Source organism: Notechis scutatus, chromosome 1 (genome assembly GCF_049901735.1).
Source record: "Notechis scutatus isolate UNSWTSFEM ecotype Mainland chromosome 1, rNotScu1.2, whole genome shotgun sequence".
NCBI lineage: Eukaryota > Metazoa > Chordata > Lepidosauria > Squamata > Elapidae > Notechis > Notechis scutatus.
The window spans coordinates 106,489,096-106,510,283 of NC_142009.1; the positions used below are offsets into that span (position 1 = coordinate 106,489,096).

The 21,188-nt window shown below is 36.8% G+C and overlaps 1 protein-coding gene across 1 annotated transcript; it reads right to left on the reverse strand.

Moving 5' to 3' along the window:
* Positions 1 to 815: 815 nt before the first annotated feature.
* On the reverse strand, positions 816 to 21,174 carry QRSL1 (glutaminyl-tRNA amidotransferase subunit QRSL1). Its single transcript, XM_026666622.2, has 11 exons — positions 21,033 to 21,174; positions 16,885 to 17,044; positions 15,678 to 15,776; positions 13,830 to 13,926; positions 13,548 to 13,724; positions 12,431 to 12,606; positions 12,217 to 12,329; positions 7,607 to 7,799; positions 3,791 to 3,908; positions 2,422 to 2,627; positions 816 to 1,175 (listed from the first exon to the last, which is right to left on the reverse strand). The coding sequence occupies exons 1-11, from the start codon at positions 21,066 to 21,068 to the stop codon at positions 967 to 969; spliced, it is 1,584 nt and encodes a 527-aa protein (XP_026522407.1). The 5' UTR covers positions 21,069 to 21,174; the 3' UTR covers positions 816 to 966.
* Positions 21,175 to 21,188: the final 14 nt, after the last annotated feature.

Below are 21,188 nucleotides of genomic sequence, written 5' to 3' on the forward strand. Positions count from 1 at the left end.
TTGTCCTTTCTGCCTTGGGATTAGTGGTAAAAACATTTCATTTTCAAAAAGGAAGTAAAACAGCTTCAGTATATTCTAATTAGTTGTCCTGACCATGTACAGAATTAAACATATAGATTAGTTACTTCTTCGAAGAAGAAATATATTTTGCAAGATAATTATGATATTAGGCCAAGGCTGACAAATATGATTTTAAAAGACAAATCAGATTACAAAACAGAATACTTATTGGAAGGGCAAAATTGATCTAGGAAGCAATTAATTTGATATGTGTGTGTGTGTGTGTGTAGTCTTCAATTAAAATTAAGAAATACCAAAAAAGTTGCTTTAAACCTGCAACCAATTTGACTAAATTGCTGTCTTTACATTTATGTAGTTTGCTAGTACTCAGGCTACAAAATAAAGTGGAACATCCTTATAACTAAATTAACTGAAGAGCATAGAGGCAAGTTTCTTCCCTTCATCAAAAAATCCGCAAGACAGCCAGTTTACTTGAAAATCAGTCAAAAAGATAAAAAGTCTCGGAATACTGAGGCTGACCTGATATTCATACTCATATTCTTCTTTTAAATCTTGCTTGCACAATTAGCTTTTGAATAAAGTATCCATTATCCATATATGATGCCCATATGCCTAGCACTTTGGAATAATAAACAGAACGTCAACCCTTTTCACTCACATTAGCAATCATCTGTGAAATTTAACTACTGCTTTGTAAAAATCAACTAGCCTTTTATTTAACAGTGCTTTAGAAACTATCAATTCTAAACTTGGAATCAGTGTGATTGCTCAATAAATAATCTGGATAATTTAACTCTGTATTTTAATAAGTCTTTATTAAATCTTCAATGAGAAGTGTTTCGTTTGTAAAAAAAAAAATAGTACATTGAAAGCTTTGATACACAGAGATTTGTACTTTTCTAAATCTTTTTTTATTGTATAAATAATAAAGTGTCCCATCATTGCTCATGAAAAAAATGCCGACTTCTGGTGAGACATAGTATCAAGAGGATCCATAATTCCTTCTAGGTCTAAGGCAGGGAATTGCACTTGTGTTTCAAACCATCTGGCTACGGTGAGGAGCTGCAGCTCATGAAAAGCACGGCCAATAAATTGCAATGCAATCGGCAAGCCCTTTCCTGAGAGGGCTGAAGGAACACTTACAGCTGGCAACCCTGAAAGACAAACAAACATTTCTTTCTTTGCATTGTCTGATAAGGAACATACAGTACAACAGAAAAACTAAAGCAAAAATTATCTCTTTCTCTTAAAGGCAAATATTTAATTTAGTTTTGTAGCTTTTCAAGCTGTATTTAATTAAGATTAAAAAACCCAACCTTCATTTCTTCTTAAAACATTTCTTTTATAAGCATTGATAACTACTTATTATTACATAATATCTAAACTAATATTGTATATCTCTAGTGTCTTAGAATAAATATGGATGGTTGATGCAAATTGTCCTTTATTGGGACAAGAGCAAGGTTTCATCATTCTGAGGTTCAAATATTCTTCCTAACTATTCATCATGATAGCTTCAGATTAAAGTTCCAAATATACTGAATTTAATTTCTCACTCATTATGCACTAACTGCTGCTTTGATAAACTAATATGAAAAATCACTTGAAAATGATTTGGGTTTTTTCATGTGGGTTTCATCCCAACAAATTATCCCTTTCCTAAATGGGTAAATTTAGCAACCACATATTTATTTGCTCATACTTGTTAATTTAGAAAATTGCATACAAACATACTCAAATACACAATTGATCAAGCTTTGGAAGAGTACTGCTGTAATCAAACTTCAGGAGTTGTTCTTGTTACAATTACATATGCTTTCAAAACTCCTCATGACATAAACATCACTACATATTTCCTCCTTCTTGTTTTGGATTTTTTTTTCTGATCAAGATTATCTGAAAAAAATCAAATGTAATTTTGCAAATTTTCAGTTGACATACTATAGGGATTTACTCAAATTTGGACAGAGTGTGGATTAGCAATATTTTGAATAGCTACAAGTAGAAGATTGCAGTATCAAGTAAGCCAAGGTTAATCTCATCTGACTGTCCATTGGAAGTCTGACTTGGTGCCTGGTTTTTGTCGTATTTAACGTTTTAATGTGTTTAGTTTTTTCAGTGTTAATATGGTTTTTTTGTTTTGTTTTAACTTTTCATTGGGAAATGCCCAGAACTGGCTAGAAAATGGGTGACTACACAGATATTTTAAGTAAATAAATAAAAATAAATATTGTATTGTCACTTAGTGTTATGATGGGAAACTCTACAGTGAATATGTTTTGTAAGGGACCAGATTTTCCTGAAGGTTGGAAGCTTTTACCCATTGATTGAAACAATTGCTGCCTGGTTTTAATTCACAAAACAAAGAGTGTCTACAATAAAAACTTCCACTTTTTTTACCGGCCATGTTGGCAGCCTGAGTGAAGAGATCATCCTGTGTGCTGCGAGTCCTATTGTCTTCCTTGATGAATTCTTGATACAACATAGCCTGATTCAAGGTAGTTGGGGTGAGTAGTACATCCACACCAGAATGGAAGAGTTTTGCAAAATCAGTGGCTATGAGTCTTCTTACTTTCTGAGCTTTGATGAAATAATTCTCATAATTTCTAAAGGGGAAGGGAGGAAGAAACCCAAAATATACAGTGAACCATTATTCTAGTTTTCCAGCTGGCTAGGCAATTGGTGGACGGCTATACTTTGAAGCAGGGCACTGGTATTTCTAAAACCATTACAAAAACAAAATCATGGGCCAACACTTCATGATACTGGCCTCGACCTGTCAATAGGACAGTATCTGTTTTAACACAGTCTGAAAAGTGAAGTTTATTGCTAAAGATAGACATAAAATGCTGTAACAAGCACTCACAATTCAACAATGCGTCAACTGCAGAGGTAAGTAACATTTTACTGCTACTTGATATATAGCTCTGAACTTTAACACGTGTCTTTCAGCGATGCTACCACGTATTCTGTATCTTTCCAGATATCTAACAGTCTTTTTCTCCTTGAACCCTCTCCATACTAGTGGACCCTAGATACTTTCATATTGCAGTTTCCCAAACTAACTATTCTAATTATTGGGATACCCGCCGATATTTGACTCTTGAACTTATTATCAGGCCATCTCTAAACACCTTGCATCACCCATCCATGCCACTGAGCCTTCAGCTCCAGCAATGATCACTATTGCCTCTGCTTACTAATGATGCTGAAAGTTTATTTTTATACGCCCTATCTTTAACCACCCATCTCTCTCAGAGTTTCAGTTTATTAACAACTGGGGTGCTTCAAGTTCTTTATTAAAAGAATGGGTGAACTTTGGGGATTAGGAGCTATACGTGCCCCTGATTTAAAGATATAAAATAACTTTTTGAATATAAACTTTAACACCAGTGGAAGTTTCCTTTTATTCAGTCATCTTAATGGGGCTGCAAAGGGAGGATAGTAAGCAAGTCTTTGCACATATTGGGAGTTCCCTTAACAAATAAAATAAATTCTTGACCTACTGGATTATGCATAACTTTAAGATACAGGTAGTCCTTGATTTACAATCTTTTGTTTAGTGACCATTCAAAATTACAGTGGCAGTGACAAAAGTGTCGTATCATTGTTTTTCACACTTATGACCATTGCAGCATTGCCATGGTTACGTAATCAAAATTTTGACAAGATGAAAAAATCTTGTACCTTGTGGTACTTGTGGTTTGAATTGAACAACAAGTAAAACATCGGTTTTGTAACATTGAGCTTTAAAATGTGTGAAACGTACTGTTTTAGCAAGAAGTAGTTCCCTGATAGAATTCTTCCCCTTACAACATCATTAAAACCTTCTCGGCGTGTGGCTGCAATCAAAGCTTCTGTGGACTGCTCAGCACTGCTGCGATGCCCTAAAAGGAGAAGAAGCAATCAGCAGTTGACAAATATATCCCCAAAACATTCAAAGCTGATTAAATTACACCAGGAGTGTCAAACTGGCGGCCTGTGGGCCGGATGCGTCACACACAGGCCATGCCTACCTCAGCTCCGCAAAGGGAAAAAAAATGTCACGATATGTCACATGACATCAATGAGATGTGGTAAGTTTGACACCCATGAACTACACAATCCCATTCAGCATAAAAAGCTATCAAACTGACTTATTGTTGCTAAACCCGTTACATTCCATTTATACATCAGCTCAAATGGGGTGGGCTTCAAAAATTTTAGCAATGGGTTCTCTGCCCAGTTGCTGGGTGGGTGTGGCCATGGTGGGTGTAATCGAATTGGCCTCTTGCACCACGGTGGGGTGGTGGTGTTTTTTTCCTTCCCCAGGTTCCAGAGGTTTTTCTCGAGCCTCCGGGAGGGTGAAAAGGGACTACCCAGGCTCCGGAAGCTCTCTGGAAGCCGGAAACAGGCCCATTACTTACCTTCCTGAACTTCCGCGAGGCCCATTTTTTGCCCTCCCTGAGCCTCTGAGCACGTCCTACACTTACCTGCATCCAAAACAGGCCGCGTGGGGACTCCTGGGAGGGGAGGGGTGGGTGGGTGGGGCCAGCCAGGAATGGGATTTGGGGGTTCTCCAAACTGCACAGAATCTTAGCTAGGGGCTCTCCCGAACCCATGCAAACCTCCAGCAGCCCACCCCGAGCCCAAAAGCTAAACATTTTACATGGGTTTTAACAGTTGACACCTGATCTAGCAGTTAGAAGGACTGAGCTGAACCTTCTTCACCAAATATTTCTTGCACAAAAAGGATGGTACACAAAGAGATGGAAATCCTCCCCAAAGATGACTAAATGTGACCTTTTTATGTCTCTTTTTCCTGATTCTTGCTGAAGAAGGAAAATGAGAGAGAGAGAGAGAGCTAAAATTAAGTGCAGTTTCCCATTGATACCTTACCTAGAATACTGGGGTTAATACAGTATATTGAAACAAGGCAAGATTTACATGCCAACATTAAACCAAGATTTGAAAACAAGGCTTGCCTGGAACTTTGGTTCCTACTTTATTTTTCCACAAAGATAAAAAGATACATGAAATAAATGATCAAGAAATAGGCTTCATCATGGTACCTTCGTTTAATCCAGATGTAATAATCCAATTAAATTTTCTATATCCCTATTCAATAGTGCAAATTATGAAAACTTCTCAAATAATTCTATACAGAGTAGAAAAGAGCTCTACATATACTGGGGCTCCATATTTTATCATATTACAATCACTGTGGATTTGGTAAACATTAAGCGAGCAAGGGCCTAGTTCCTTCCCTTCAATACTGCCATCTAATGGAAAAGCTAGGAAGTATGCCTTTTCTGTGACAGCCCCTGCCCAATGGAGCACTCTGCCCCGAGGTTCATAGCCTCTATCCTCCCAGCCTTCCATAAGACCTGGCTTTCCCCCCAAGCACTGGGATAAGATTGGATAATTGCACATTAGAAGTTGACTTGGCATCAGGTTTTTGTTGTTTTTAATGGTATAATATGTTTAGTTTTATAGTTCAATATGGTTTTGTATGTTGTTTTAACTTGTGATTGCAAGCCACCCAGAGTTGGTTATAATGTTTTAGATAAATAGCAATAGCACTTAGACTTCATAGTGCTTTACAGCCCTCTCTAAGTGGTTTACAGAGTCAGCACATTGCTCCAACCAATTTGGGTCCTCATTTTACCCACTTCGGAAGGATGGAAGGCTGAGTCAACCTTGAGCCGGTGAGAATGGAACTATTGAACTATTGGCAGCCACCAGTCAGTAGAAGTAACCTGCAGTATTGCATTCTAACCACTGTGCCACTGTGGCTCATAAATAAATTTAGAATGAAGTATTTCCAAAATTAGCCTAGCATAAGGTATTAAGCAAACAATGGCTCTGCAACATCAGTTGTGCAATGCAGTGTTTTATACATTGAAATAAATATTTTGAATTCAAGCAATATGTCCTAGCTTTGTTGTTCTTCTCTTCAATCAAATGCTGGGCACAAACATTTAATGGTCAAGATGTTGAATGGACAATATCGGTGCTCAGAGAACTTAATAAGCACAAGGGAAAATGTTATCAAGCAGGAATGATTCAGAATTGCATAGTTTCAGTAACACTGTATTTATTTTTCAGTTAGATTTGAGTACAGGACACAGTTGAGTTTAAGACTGTATTTTTGTTGTAATCAAATCATTCCTCAAAGGACAAACCTGAGACAATATTTCCAAAATATTTCCAAAACATAATAAAGTTATTTCCACCATTCATCAAGCCTCAACTCAATTCAACAAGACTTTTCTTATTATAAAAAAGCTATGGCACAGACTTGGTCACCTATAATTAAACAATTATTTCATTACTGGTTCAGAGTTGGCTCATTCTTTATAAGTTGTTTGTTATTCTGGAACATATTAGTGGATCCTCATGTATTTAATTATCCTTATTCTATGAGATATGATTCATAGACAGGTGTACATAAAAAGCTCAATTTTTTTTCATGCAGGTTGATGAATTTTAAAATATTTGGCTTTGACTTTGAATGCAAAATCTTCTATTCCAAAAGTGCTTTTTCAAGAGGTAACTGGATTTTCTTGTTTTTTCTTTTGAAGACTTCTTCAAAATCTTCCATTACTGCAGTTTTCTACAGTTAGCAGGGCCTAACTAGATTATCCATCCAGGTCTAAATATTTTCTACATCTATATCTAAGTGAGATACTCTAAGAAAGGTTAATGTAGAACATTTCTTCTCTAATCCTAACGTATTCTGGTACTGGTTTTCTCTAATTTCTGAGGCCATTATTTCCAATTATGTTTTTCACTGCTAGGTACCAAATTATTAACAAATCCACAATCAGAATTAGAATTATTTTTATACCAGGGTCACTCAAAACAAAAAGATTGCAGTATAACTTCCTGGAATGTCTCAGAACATTACTCATATTCATAAAACATTAAATCCATTATTCCTGTTGTTATCTTAAACTTTAGTATAAGATTAGAGAGATATGCCAGATACCAGATTCCTCCTGCTAAAATGTTTTACTTCCTGTATCATCAACCAACAATATATTTTTATTTATTGACTCTGACTAATACTCAATCCTGCATGGCATAGTTTGCCCTTGCCTTCTTTGTAGGGTTAAAGGGAGAGTGGCTGGTCCAAGGTCACTCAACTGGTAGGCCAAAGGAAGTCTGGAACTTGGATTTCTGCACATAGTCCTTTAATTACAAGACAAAACTGGTTCTCTCTCACATACCCATCCTAAGCCATGATATAACTGATTTGACTTTGCTTTACCTAGTTGTGTGTAACTGGCTTTTTTTTTTTAACAAATAACAGTATAGGTTTTACACATTGTGTGAATGCAACTCTTGTCACATTGCTGTAGCTGGGAAGCTTCCTTAGGTTTAGGCAGGTGAACAAGTTATTATAAGAATGAAGGCTACTTAGAAGTCTTATTTTATAGGGCCCCTTATGAATTGCCAAATGAATTGTCAATTAAAGAACCAACATTCTTAATAATATATTATCTTTTGTTATTAAGATTTTTACTACATAGAGTTTGGTTGCAAATACACTAAATGTGAATATTTAAGAGACGACTTAATATTCAGCAGTGAGAAGGCTTACCATACTCCAGACCATCAAATCGAGCCATATTAGAAGCTACCTCTGCTGCACATAACACATGGTAACAGACAATGGAATAGGAAGTATGGGGCAGGCTCACTTCCATCACTTTAGCTCCAGCCCTCTCAAAGAGGTCAGCTGCCTTGGACCACATGGCTAGAGTCTCATCAGATAATCCTGCAGTATGGTATTCCTGGAAAAGGGAGGGAGGGAGGGAAGGAGGGAGGAGAAAGCAGAATGTTATAAACCAGGGGTTGCCAACCTTTTGGACCTCAGGGACCACCAAACTCATAATTTTAAATCCCAGGGACCACTAACTGGTTCTGTGGGCATGGCCTAATTTGTAGGTGTGCCTTGGTGGTCAGGTGACTGGCTGGGCATGGCTTGTATGTAAATATTATAAATATTGATATAAATATTGATATATATTTTTTATAAAAAAGAGCAACTTTTACCCAAAATCAGGCAAAGCAGGCAGGCAGATTGAATTGCTCACAGAATCACAGATTCATTCAGAGATCTATCTTATCTGCCATCGGCTAGCTCAGTCTGTCACATAAAATTTGCTTGCAAGCAAACTCATAAAATTTGCTAGCAAGCAAACTCACAAAATTAACTCACAACACACCATGTATTTAAATATTGATTTTTTTATAAAAAAAGAGCAACTTTTACCCAAAATCAGGCAAATTGAGTTGCTCACGGAATCACAGATTCATTCAGAGATCTATCTTATCTGCCATTGGCTAGCTCAGTCTGTCACATAAAATTTACTAGCAAGCAAACTCACAAAATTAACTCACAACACACCATGTATGTAAATATATAATTTTTTATTTAAAAAGAGCAACTTTTACCCCAGATCAGGCAAAGCAGACAGACAGATTGAGTTGCTCACAGAATCACAGCTTCATTCAGTGATCTATCTATCTGCCATCGGCTAGCTCAGTCTGTCACATAAAATTTGCTTGCCATGAGTGTGCACTGAATAATAGAATCTTCAGTCCTAAGGGAAGTTCGGCTGTGCTTAAAAGCAGAGCCGAAGATCTAAAGATGAGCTAGAAAGTAAGAAATCCAACAATTTCCTGCTTTCTAGCTAATCTAAATCTCCCGGCACAGCAGAACAGCTGTTGGTTGAAAAAAAAAAAAGGAAAAATAGCAATTTAGCAGGCAAGTTTGCTGGGTAAGGAGTGAGTGGGCAGGGTCGGTTCCTGCGGGCCATGTGGGTGGTGCAGCCTTGTGTTTCTGCGCAGCCTGGATTAATTGCTTTGGGGGGGGGGGTGCTCTGGTGGTGAGATTTCTCTGCGGTCCACCAAAATTTTCTCATGGCCCACCAGTGGGCTGTGGCCCACTGGTTGGCGACCGCTGTTATAAACAACCAGCCACATTTCATAGGGTTCATCTGATCTGAAAATGTCAAAAATACTCAAGTGAATTGTGGGATGACAATGAAAGGTCCTGTGTTTGAGAGTGAAATTTCTCTCTGGATTATACCTTATTTCTAATTCTGTACAGGTAGTCCTCAACTTACGACCATAATTGGACCCAAAATTTGTGTTGTTAAGTGAAACATTTGCTAAGTGAGTTTTGCCCTATTTTACCACCTTTCTTACCACTGTTGTTAAGTGAATCACTGCAGTGGATAAATTAGTAACATGATTGTTAAGTGAAACTGGCTTCCCCATTTACTTTGCTTGTCAGAAGGTCACAAAAGGGATTCACATGACCACGGGACACATAGCAACAGTCAGAAGTATGAACCAGTTGCCCAACCATTTTGTTCTCATGATCATGGGGCTACTACAAAAGTCGTAAGTGTGAAAAACAGTCATAAGTCACCTTTTCAGTGCCGTGGTAATTTTGAACGGTCACTAAATGAACTGTTATAAGTTGAGGATTACCTGTATTAGGGATAGTCTCTATACAGGGCAGCCAAGATGGCTGTGAATCTGATATTAAATTGCAGCCCATCTCAGAGTCAACTTACATTTTGGAAAATCCTGGGATAACAAGGGCTTTTGCTCAGGGAACAAGAATGATATTAACTAATATTAAGTAATAGCAGTCATTAAGTATGAAATGAATAACAATGCTAAGAACTTGTTCTAAGACATTTTATAAATCCTAAAATAGGCTTAAGAAGCTTTAAAGAGCATACATCTTCTAAACCAGGGGTGTCCAACCTTGGCAACTTTAAGACTTGTGGACTTCAACTCCCAGAATTCCTCAGCCAGCAAAGCTGGCTGAGGAATTCTGGGAGTTGAAGTCCACAAGTCTTAAAGTTGCCAAGGTTGGACACCCCTGTTCTAAACGGTGGCTTTACTCACAGTTACTCATGCCCTGCTCACCACTAGGATGCATTACTACAATGAGCTCTACGTGGGGCTGTCCTTGAAGAGTACAGAATGCTATTCCCCTTGAGATGAGTGTCATGTACAATGAGAGTCGTCTCTCCCGTTATCCTGAATTATTTTTTTCTGCTTTTACTTAATATTTTATGTGTTAGTTGTTTTTATGTATTATATGTAGTCCAGAATCACATTTGTATACATTTGTTAAACAAAGATATGCTATGATATAGAAACAATAGAAATTTACAAAGGTTTAATATTGTTCTTCTGTTACATAACTATTAAATCTAGCACCATCCTCTTATTTATTTTTTTTTGTAACAAATAATTCTGAAGAACATTAATGTGCAGAAATGCCAATAGCAAATGGATGCTACACAGAATAAGCTGCCATTTCAGCCATGTTCTTTATTAAATAAAGGTTGTTTTTAACATGCTCCAATGGCATGTTCGCATGCTTTTTTTTTCTGTAATAGTACAGTGAATTCTTTTTAATAGCCTCCATCAATCTGGACACTCTCCAGGTATATGGATTCCAGTTCCCGTAAATCTCAAGAGTGATTCTTGACTAATATATCTTTTCTTTTATGTATACTGAGTGTATTTGCACCAAGACAAATTCCTTGTGTGTCCCACCACACTTGGCCAATAAAGAATTCTATCTATTCTATTCTTCTATGGCCATGTGGCTAGGAATCATGGTGGTGAAATTCTCGATGTCTGGAGAGTGCCCTTGGAGAAATTTGTATTTACAATTTTTTTTTTTAAAAATGATTCTCAATTCATTTAAGTAGAGAAGGAAAAATTATAAATCACAGGCTTTGGTCTTACGTTCAGAATGTGAACTTCAATATCTACAAACATGAGTTTTGAACACAAGATTTTGGTTTTGAAATTTAAATTTTTGTACAGAACAAAAAAGTTTTAAAAGAAAAATGCCACACATTCCCTTTATATTTTTATTCTGGTACCGGCATCTTTCTCTTTAGAAGACAGAAAGACATTTGGAGCTGTCACAATACAACCAAATATTTCATAATCCTCTCTAAAACATGCAATACATGTTTTTATTCTTGAAATATGAGATGGCTATAGTACGTTTCATGTATTGTGAACTATAACTTGTAGCATCAATCACAGTTGCCAGTAGTGCCTGATGCTGCTGGGAAGATTAGTTTACAAATGAAAACAAATATGAGTCCCAGGATAATGTTGCAGAATCCAATCTGGGTCAGTGGAAAATATGTCTCCCAATTTTACTAAACTAATCTTGCTGTCAACTCGTAAAGCATTCCTATGCCTGTTTTAGAGTTGCTATAAACAAGGGGGGTGCGGGGGAAGGAAATCTGAAGGAGCAGTGCGGCAGTTTAAAACCAGAAGACATTCCAACACTCATCTTACACAGTTTGTAGCTAAGCTACCGGATCTTCTGCCCACGAAAATCCTTAATTGGAGAACGTGATTGATGCCACCCGGCCCGGTGAACAGCTTCATTGGAGAATCTGATTTATGACACACCCGGGGGGGGGGAGGGGGGAAATAGGGTCACAGGTGACTGTAAATTATGTATGCCAGAGTTGGCTTCATACAGGTTAATGCCGGACATGTTGCTCCTAATAAATCTTTTGGTTTCTTTTGAAGCTTGCCTCGAAGCTCATGATTTAATTAGGGCAATCACAGGAATCCTAACACTTGCAGGATCCAATCCGGGTCGGTCAGTGGGACCAGAGATTTTAGTCTTCTGAGCTTTCGGACTTGTGCTAGAGCCCATCTTCAGGGAATTTCTTTCTCAACCCAGATTGGATCCTGCGAGATTAGTTTAGTAATATCTGGAGTCACATCTGCCATAAAAAGGTAGAAAAAGCTTACATTTCACTTTATTTTGGGTAAATGATGCTGAATCAGTACAACCAACACAAAACTTAATGCCAAATAATAATACAATTAGTGTTGTACTAGTTAAACTAAGAATAAGGAACCTGTGTAAAGAAACACCTATTAAATTCCCACTATCTCTGACTATTCATCATTTTAAGACTGGCAGAAGCTACAAGATTTGGACAGGTCCAGGGTTTCTGTCTCCCATACTGGCCTTATTACCTTTGCAGGTTGAAAACATGAATCAAAGATCGAAGGATATGCTCACATGTTTAATTTAAGTTAAATTAATCTTTAGTGGTCCCTAACTTAATGCTCACTAATTTCTTAATTTAATGCAATTTAATGTAACAATGCTCACTAATCATACACCCAATTTACCTTTGGAATCCCAATGCAAAGATTCTTCATATCTATCAAGTTAGATAGCTGAAATGGACAAAAGGGATCTTGCACTGTGGTTGAATCTTTTGGGTCATGCCCGCCAAGAACACCTGAAAGAAATGGAATGGCACATGACATAACAGGAAAAAGAGAACTGCTAAACTAGACTTAACTTGGGACAAACGCCTAAGGAAACATATAATTGTTGTACCTAACACAGCAGCTGCATCATCAACACATCTGGTTAAAATGCCTGGGACATCCATTGAGTTCACAAGTGGGATGAGACCATAGCGGGAAATGAGGCCATAGCTGGGCTTTAGGCCGACAACTCCACAGAGGGAGGCTGGATTTCTTGTGGAACCTCCTGTATCAGATCCCAGAGCCCTGTAATTGAATTTTAAAAAAACTCATGGAAATCAGACACAAATAAAAAACTGTATCCCATTAGACTCTCCTTTTATATCTGTTATCTGAAAGCCATTTTTGAATGAATGAATACACATGTAATTATATTTCCTTCCAGTTAACTCTTGAGGATTTCATTGAGTTTTCTCAACAATAATACAAACACAGGTGCTTTACCATTACCTTCTGGTATTTTATTTTTTATTTTCACCCTATCCTGATGCTCTGAAATTTACTGATGGCCTTCTATCCACGAATTAAGTATGTCTGATCTGACAAGACTGGCCTGATATTGTCATCTGCTGAGCAGAAACAGACAAGCTAGAGTTAAAATGTGTGTGACCAACCTGTAATTTTGCACTGGACCATTCACCTTTCAGCTCTTAGAAGAGGCATGTTTGCATTCCATTTTATATTTAATTCCATTATAATTTGGAAAGAACTTGAAATGGTACTTAGCACTGCTGCAAGTAGTCCTCGACTTATGACCCCCATTGAGCCCAATATTTCTGTTGTTAAGCGAAACACCTGTTAAGTGAGTTTGGCCCATTTTACGACCTTTCTTGCCGCAGTTACGGTAAGTGCACTTAAAAGTAAGAGAAGCACTGTAGCTGTTAAATTAGTCAAACTGTTGCTCACTAAATCTGGCTTCCCCATTGATTTTGCTTGTCAGAAGTTCTCAAAAGTGACCCCGGGATACTGCAAGCATCATAAATACCGGTATGAGTCAATTACCAAGCATCTGAATTTTGATCACATGATCATAGGGATGCTATAATGGTCGTAAGTCTAGAAACTGGTCGTAAGTCGCTTTTTTTCAGTGCCGTTGTTAACTTTGAACAGTCACTCAACAAGCTGTTCTAAGCCGAGGTCTACTTGTATTACCATGTTCGAAAGTCAAGGTTGTGAGATCCTCTTACGCAAAGCATGTGAAAGAGGACACCGCGGCAGCACTGCCGCCAGAGCTCCCTCCAGTTATCAGCCAGCCAGTATCGTCGTGTTGAGCAAGGGAGGTTGGTGCACATTTTTCTCTGTACTGCCTTGAATAACTCCAGGGGTTCCGCACTGGCCCAAATGCCCCATCTGTACTTCCAGACCTAGGATGAGCAAGTTGAAAAGGAAATTTTAAGAATTGTGAATTATTAAGCAGGCTATTTTTTATTTTATTTTTTTTGGCCTTTCAAGAATTTAATTCAACTTACCCCATGGCAAATTCGTCTAGATTTGTTTTTCCAAGCAGTACAGCTCCTTGATCCAGCAATTTTTGAACTACTGTCGCATTGTATGGTGGGATATAACCTGAAAAAAAAAGGTAAATATTGGATTGGCTAAGGATTCTATCTTGTAACAATTGAGAGTGTTTTACCATTGCAAATATATTTTATTCATCCGATATATCTGATTGATTTTTGAGTCTTCATTCGAAAAAGGCAGTGCATAATAGGAATAGCACTTAGGCTTATATACTGCTTCACAGTGCTTTTACAGACATCTCTAAGCCGTTTACAGAGTCAGCATATCGCCGCCCCCCCAACACTCTGGGTCTTCATTTTACTAACTTCGGAAGGATGGAAGTCTGAATCAGCCTTGAGCACTGTCAGGATCAACGGAATCCAACTCCTGGCAATGTGAGTCAGAGTTACCCCGCAGTACTGCATTCTAACCAGAAGTGGTATTCAGCAGGTTCTGACCAGTTCTGGAGAACTGGTAGCAGAAATTTTGAGTGGTTCTGAGAACCAGCAAATATCATCTCTGACTGGCCCCACCCCCATCTATTCTCTGCCTCCCGAGTCCCAGGTGATTGGCTGGGTCTTCTTTTGTTGCCCTGCACAGGAGAATGGAGCTGGAAAGTAGGTTAGTGGGGTGGGGAGGGAATGGGATTTTGCAGTAACATTCTCCTGCCACGCCCATAGAACCAGTAGTAAAAAAATTTGAATACCACCACTGATTCAAAGCGCTATATGATATGTGATATATGTGATATATGATATACAATATATGATATATGATATACTATTATGATACACTGTCGCGAGGGAAGTTCAAACTATAAAATCAATGCCGCACTTTGGACTGCATCCACATCACATGAGCAAATTTCTGCTTTTTACAATGCAACTTTTCTTTCCTCTTCCTGCAAAATACAGATGGGATGAGGCTTCAAAAAGGAATCCAGTTCTGCTGGTGGAGCTATTCCATAGGCAGAAAAATAACACTGGATTTCAATTGAAATTTACAAGTTATGTAGTTACAACAACGTAACTATGTACATCAAAAATTTGTCTAGAACAAAAAAAAGTATAATATAAAAAGTGTCACCTTGCTGTGAGATGAGCAACAAATTTATTAAATCAATAATGCAGAAATCAATCATTCCAAGCAGACTCCACAAATAAGAAACATGGCTCAGTCTTACAGCATGTGATTTGCAAGACTTCAGTTTCAATCTGTTATTTGAGACAGGGATAGAAAAATTTGTCTCTGAAGCAGAGAGAAATTCTGCCACTGAACATGCTTAAAACTTGGTTATATGAACCCTTGATCTGCTTCAATGGTAGGCAGCTATCTATGGTCCCATGATTCTACATAAAAAATTGTTTTTAATCCTGTTGTTGCCTTGCCCATAGCATCAGGAAATCAGCAATTTCATCCTTGAATTAGATGGTACTGGGAACTAATTGCTTGGTTTCCTGCTATTAATGACAGAACTCCATTTCCTGCTCACTTACTGACCACACAGATCAGTTGAAGACTAAAAAATTAGTCTGTCTCAAAACCGCAAGACCTGAATTCTGCGGCCAAATAACAACTGCATTTTTCTTATGAATTGTATTGGATTTTCTCCCTACCTTTCTCCATTACTTTTTTATTCAACGTTTTATAGGAAAATATTATTTTGAATTTGATAAACCTATGACAAAACTCTGGCATTGCTATCAAAATGATCAAAGGCTTCACAATTAAAGCCCTTAGATTAATGTGAGACAATTAAGACACTAAGAATCAGAGCTCTAAAGTGTGGACTTGTGTTTTTTTTAAATCAAGTTTACCTTTTAACATCTTGGATGCACATGTTGTTTCAATGCCAGCAGTGCTGAAGTTGTCTTTCACAGCAACAGGAATACCATCTAAATCACCCAATGGCTGACCTTCATTATGAAGAATACAAGGATAATTAAACCAGTGTTTTGTCAGAGTTATTTGAGAGTATATTGCTAGTAATAGTAAATAAAGATTTTTAAAATACAATATGAACTCTACAATACAATACAGGTAGACCTCAACTTACAACTGTAATTAAGTCCAGAAATATGGTTAAAAGCATGGCAATCATTAAGCAGATCATCCAATGATTACGTCTGGCTTTACAAATCTTTCGCAGTGGTTGTTAGAAGAACACATTGGTTGTTAAGCAAACCCACTGCACCCTATGGGTGTTTGAAACTGTAAGTTAATGCTGGTTTACAGCAAAAAAAGTAATAAATTTGATCATATGCTTACAGGATGCTGTAAATAGCTGTAAATGGGGGCCGGTTGCCAAGTGTAACATATGATCACATGATGGCATGGTGTGTGTGTGTGTGTACGTGTGTGCATGCATGTGCATGTGCTGCCATTGGAACTTTGAAACTGGGTTGTAAGTAGCCTTGGAGAGATCCACTGCAACTTTGAATAGTCACTAAGTGATCGGTTGTAAGTGAGGGATTACCTGTATGCACAATATGCAGAACTAAGCCATAATGGCTTGATTCATACAACACAATAAGCCATATTCTTTGGGTCTGTATGTCATGCTAAACAGAAACAAAACATGTTATGGCTTATTGTGAGAACTAAGTCTTCAACTCTACGTAAAGGGAAGTGTATATTATTGGAATTCCATATTGACACATAGGTTCAATAATAAATTATCTCTCTCAGATAAAGGAATATCTATGAAAAAACATCTGATCTAAAAACTACCTGCTCTCATATATTAAGTTCTTCCTGTGGATCATGACAACATCTAAACCAGCAAATATTTGTGGGCCATTTACAAGCTCTGAGAAACCCAGAGGAAAATAATGTTACCTTAAACAGAACCTCCATAGACAGTTACTTTAAACAAAGAAGTAATATTTTTCTGTGGTATAAATAAAATAACTTAGTGATATATTTCTTATGATAATTAATTAATTAATTCTCTTGAGGAAACAATAGTAGGCTCAGAGGCTAACAATTTTAGGAGAGAGCAACTGTTTAGTAGTAGTATCCTACCTTGTCTGTATCTCTCCTCTGATGCCTGAGCTTGTTTTAATGCTGTGTCTTCTGTTACTGTTATGTAAGCATTAAGAAATTTGGTAGTTTTTATTAACGAGAGACATTTCTGACAAAGTTCAGTTGAGCTGACATGGCCTTTCTTTAATGCTGCAGAAATCTGAAATGACAATGAAAAAAAGGAAAAAAATACATGTACTGTAGTAGTTATACAGTACTTATATCTAACCTACGATGATTAAAATACACTAAATAATACAAAGAGAAAGAAATGAAAAATTAAAGGAAAAAAGAGATAATATAATATAATAATAGCCATTTAGTATTCATAGAGAATTAACTTATTTTAGGTAACAAATTTGTATTGTGAATCAATTCCATAGTACCAGCAGGATAAATTTCTATTTATGTAAGATTATTCTTTTTCACTGAGCCTCAAGGTCAGTAGAACCAAAACTCTTAAAAAATATATTTTAGAAATAAAGTTTAGCATCACATCTTTAACGACATTTCTTTCTAAGATTGCATTAACATGTCCTATAACTGAAGCCAACACAAATGATAAGACAAGAGGAGATCATATGAAGAACTCTCAAATTTCTTACAGTGCTAGCCAAAAAATGAAATTCAACCCTTTTTAAGTACTCTTTGGGGAGTTCTAAAGACACAAGGCATTTTCTGATGAATTAATTTCTATCAGTTCCCTCCAGGTAAACACAACCAGATGAGCTAATTCTACTTCATTATTATTTTATTTACATTAACAAAAACTGCAAATTTGAAAGCACAGATGTCCTGCAGAAGATTATTAATTGCCTGATCCATTAAGGCAGGTCTTTTCTAAATTTCTTTCTCTGACTATTTATGCAACTTAGATCTCCTCTTCTTGTCTGATAATTTTTAGGCAGCATCTCTTAGTCCCTCATTCTCACATACTGTTACAGTTTCAACCTTAAATCACAAGTTCTCTGTATATGTGTGTGTGTGTCTGTGTGTGTGTTTGTGTATGTGTGTGTGTATTTGCCGAGGCAATAGGAATAAGAGATCCACAAATAAATGCATTCCAGAATATTAACATAATCATAGAATCCCTATGGTTATTTATGTAGAAATGAATGAATTTTTGATATATTCTGCAAAAGAAGGCTTTCCTTACAAGAGAGGTATTCAAACACCACCTGGATTGTTCTATATTAGATTTTTTAATTTCTCCTGCTTTTGGTGAATCACATCCCCACTGCTATCTTAGACTATGCTCCATTTTTAAGTACAACTACTAATAAATCTTCTCATATCATCACGACGTGGCAGTATCAGGTAACCAAATACAGTGTGTAATCCCTTGCAACCTCCCAGTTTTGTACATATGTAGTTGTCTGTTTGCAAACATGAATATTATATTATCACATTGAAAAAGGCATAATAATATACCTACAAATGAAACATTAATTTATGCTGTTAGTTTATGTATAATATGCCATATGCTAAACAAATAACCTACAGATAGCATAATCCTGTTCGTGAAGGACCTCATTGTGTTCACTGGGGGCTACTTTTTTTTTTTTTAATAAAGTTTTATTTGGGTTTTCACACATACAAAATACAAGTAAAACATCATGCTCATTTTTGTGTTCTATTCCATATCTTTTACTATTCTACATTTTCTATATAGTTTTTCCCCTCTTTTAATTTTCTCAATTTTATTTTGATTATCTCACCTCAATTCAAATCATTATATTTATACTTTTGTCTGTTCTGTTTCAATTTCATATTATCTTTTCTCATTAAACAAATTTTCTCCTGTAGTTACTAATTGGAGTATGACACCTTTATATCTTTTAATTACATCCATTCAACTCTTATTTAAACTTCAATATATACCTTAAGGTTATGACCTTCAATATAATACATAATACATAACTTCGAATTCTGCTTGGTACATTCTTATAATACACACTATATTCTTTAAAAAAAAGGATTATAAATATATGTAATTATAAACCCTCATTCCATTCCAATTCAGTTCTATCATTAATAATCATTAAAATCTTAATATCTTTAACATTTCTTTTCAATTAAATATCATACTTCCTTAAAGACACATATAATCTCCATAATTAATTTTTCCCTTATTTCTCTTCACATGATTTGGAAATCATTAAATATTCATTTTGTTACATGTATTTATTGACAAGCATTCCACTGAGTTATGATAGCTATTTTATCAAACATTTTAATCATACATTATTTCATATTTTCTGAAATTATTTCTATTTCTAATATAACAATGCTATCTTATGTACCTTTGCAGAATCGCTTTTTCTATTAAATTTTCACCCATTATCTCTAAATAGGCCCTGTTTCTCTATATTTTGTTTCTCCTTTATAACTTCTTTTCCTTTCTTTTTTCCCTCTCATCTTCTCCCTCCCCTTTTTACCCCCTTGTCTCTCTACTTTTAATTCTCTCTTCTGCATTTCCCTCTTCTGTTGCTTTCTGATTTTATACTTATTTTTCACTCTATTTTTTTTTTTGGAGTTGTTTTTCCCAATCTTAAATTTTCCATTCTCTTTCCCCCTTTCCTTCCCCCCCCACCTAAGATTAATTGTTAATTAAAGATGGCTTCTTCTTTGTCGCAATCTTCTTGTTCTGCAGGAATTTCTTGTTGTTTCTCATAGTTCCAAATCTCCATTTCTAAGAACTGAAATACGAAGCCAAAAGAACTTGTGCATCTTCTTTGTACTTTTTAAGTTCCATTTTCAGTTCTTCTAAAATTGGAGCCATTTTAAACAGTTTTAAACAACTACCTGATTGATTTTAGTCATTCAAATACAATAACCAAGAATCCAGAGATCACCAAGTAATCCAAATAGTCCCAAGCTGTTTCTTCTTATTTCTTTTTCCACTTTCTCTTCCTGGGGTTTTACTATTTTGTTGCGATGTTTCAGTTAAGATGTATCTTTTGGAAGTCTTGTTGAGGTTTTGCTGTAAGTTCTTTTTAAGTCCAGGCAGTCTCCTCCCTTCCAGATCCTGCCCTTTTATTCTTTTTCTCTCCTTTCCTGTTTTCAAAAGCTTTTAATTATCCAGAAATCTTTATTATCCCTTTTACTTTTTATTTTCAGCATTAAATGCCTATTAATGTCAAAGTGGATTTTTTTTTCCAATTTCTTGCTTAAGTCTCTTAGCTGTCAGTATAGGAAAAGGAGAAAAAAAAAAACCCAAATCTTTTTCCCTTTCTTCTCCTTCGCAGCTTAAAAATCTTCTTAGGGAACAATGTTATTGGTTTTTTTTTAATAATTTCAATTCCAGGGTACCTTATTTGTTGCTTTTGCTGTTTGACTCAGTCAACCAAAACTTTCTCCTCTTATCTTCCTCCTGCACATTCTTTTCCTGTCGAGTTCTTTGTGGTGGCCATTTCTGACCACCGCTACAACTGCCTTCGGGAAAGGGAGTAATGGCCAGCTGGGGAGGAGAGATGCAGCTCTCCTCAACCCTGCTGGCAGTCTCCCCCCTCTTCACCACTTCTACGGGGTAGCTTAGCCCCGAAACCAGCCGGCTCGGGGTGCTCCAGCAGCGAGCATGGATCGAAACCACGCAGAGACGCGGTTTCTGTCTGTCGCCGAAGAAGCTCAAACCGGAAGACTGGGGGCTACTTTTATATAAACTGTATGGGTTATATTATGTAAATATAAATAGTTTATTTTGTATGGATTTAGTGAGAAACTAAAGTATTTGTATCATGCTGAGCATAAGTAACTATTTGAGTTTCTCTCTCTCTCTCTCTGTGTGTGTACTACTGACATTCATGGTTTCTTTTTACACTACCAAGATTGCAGCTTGCCCTGCAAAAGTCCGGACGAACTACTATCTGAACTTTCCATATCCCTTTACTGTCATCTACTGGTCATCTGGATTTCTTCTACCACCCACATCCGTTATCTTACCCTTACTACAACAGCAACCTAAAAAATAATAATCATAGAAATGCAGTACCCTCCATGCAATCCTGAAAGTCCTGAATTTGGATTTCTACCCTTTGTATGCCAAGTATACTTGGAACATCAAGCGTCTCCCCCAAATGCAGCAGAACCCAGTTCTAGAGACAGAAATAACTTCCGGAACAGCCAAATAACAACAACAACCGACGCACCTCTCGGAGCGAGGAGCGCAGCATCTTTCCCGGCATCCCGGGATGGAAGATTCCGAGAGACCAGCAGACCTTCCTTCGCTGTACGAACTTCTGTTATTGATACTGCAGGAAGGCACCTATGGGGGCATCCATCTTGGTAAGCATTTCTAACATTGA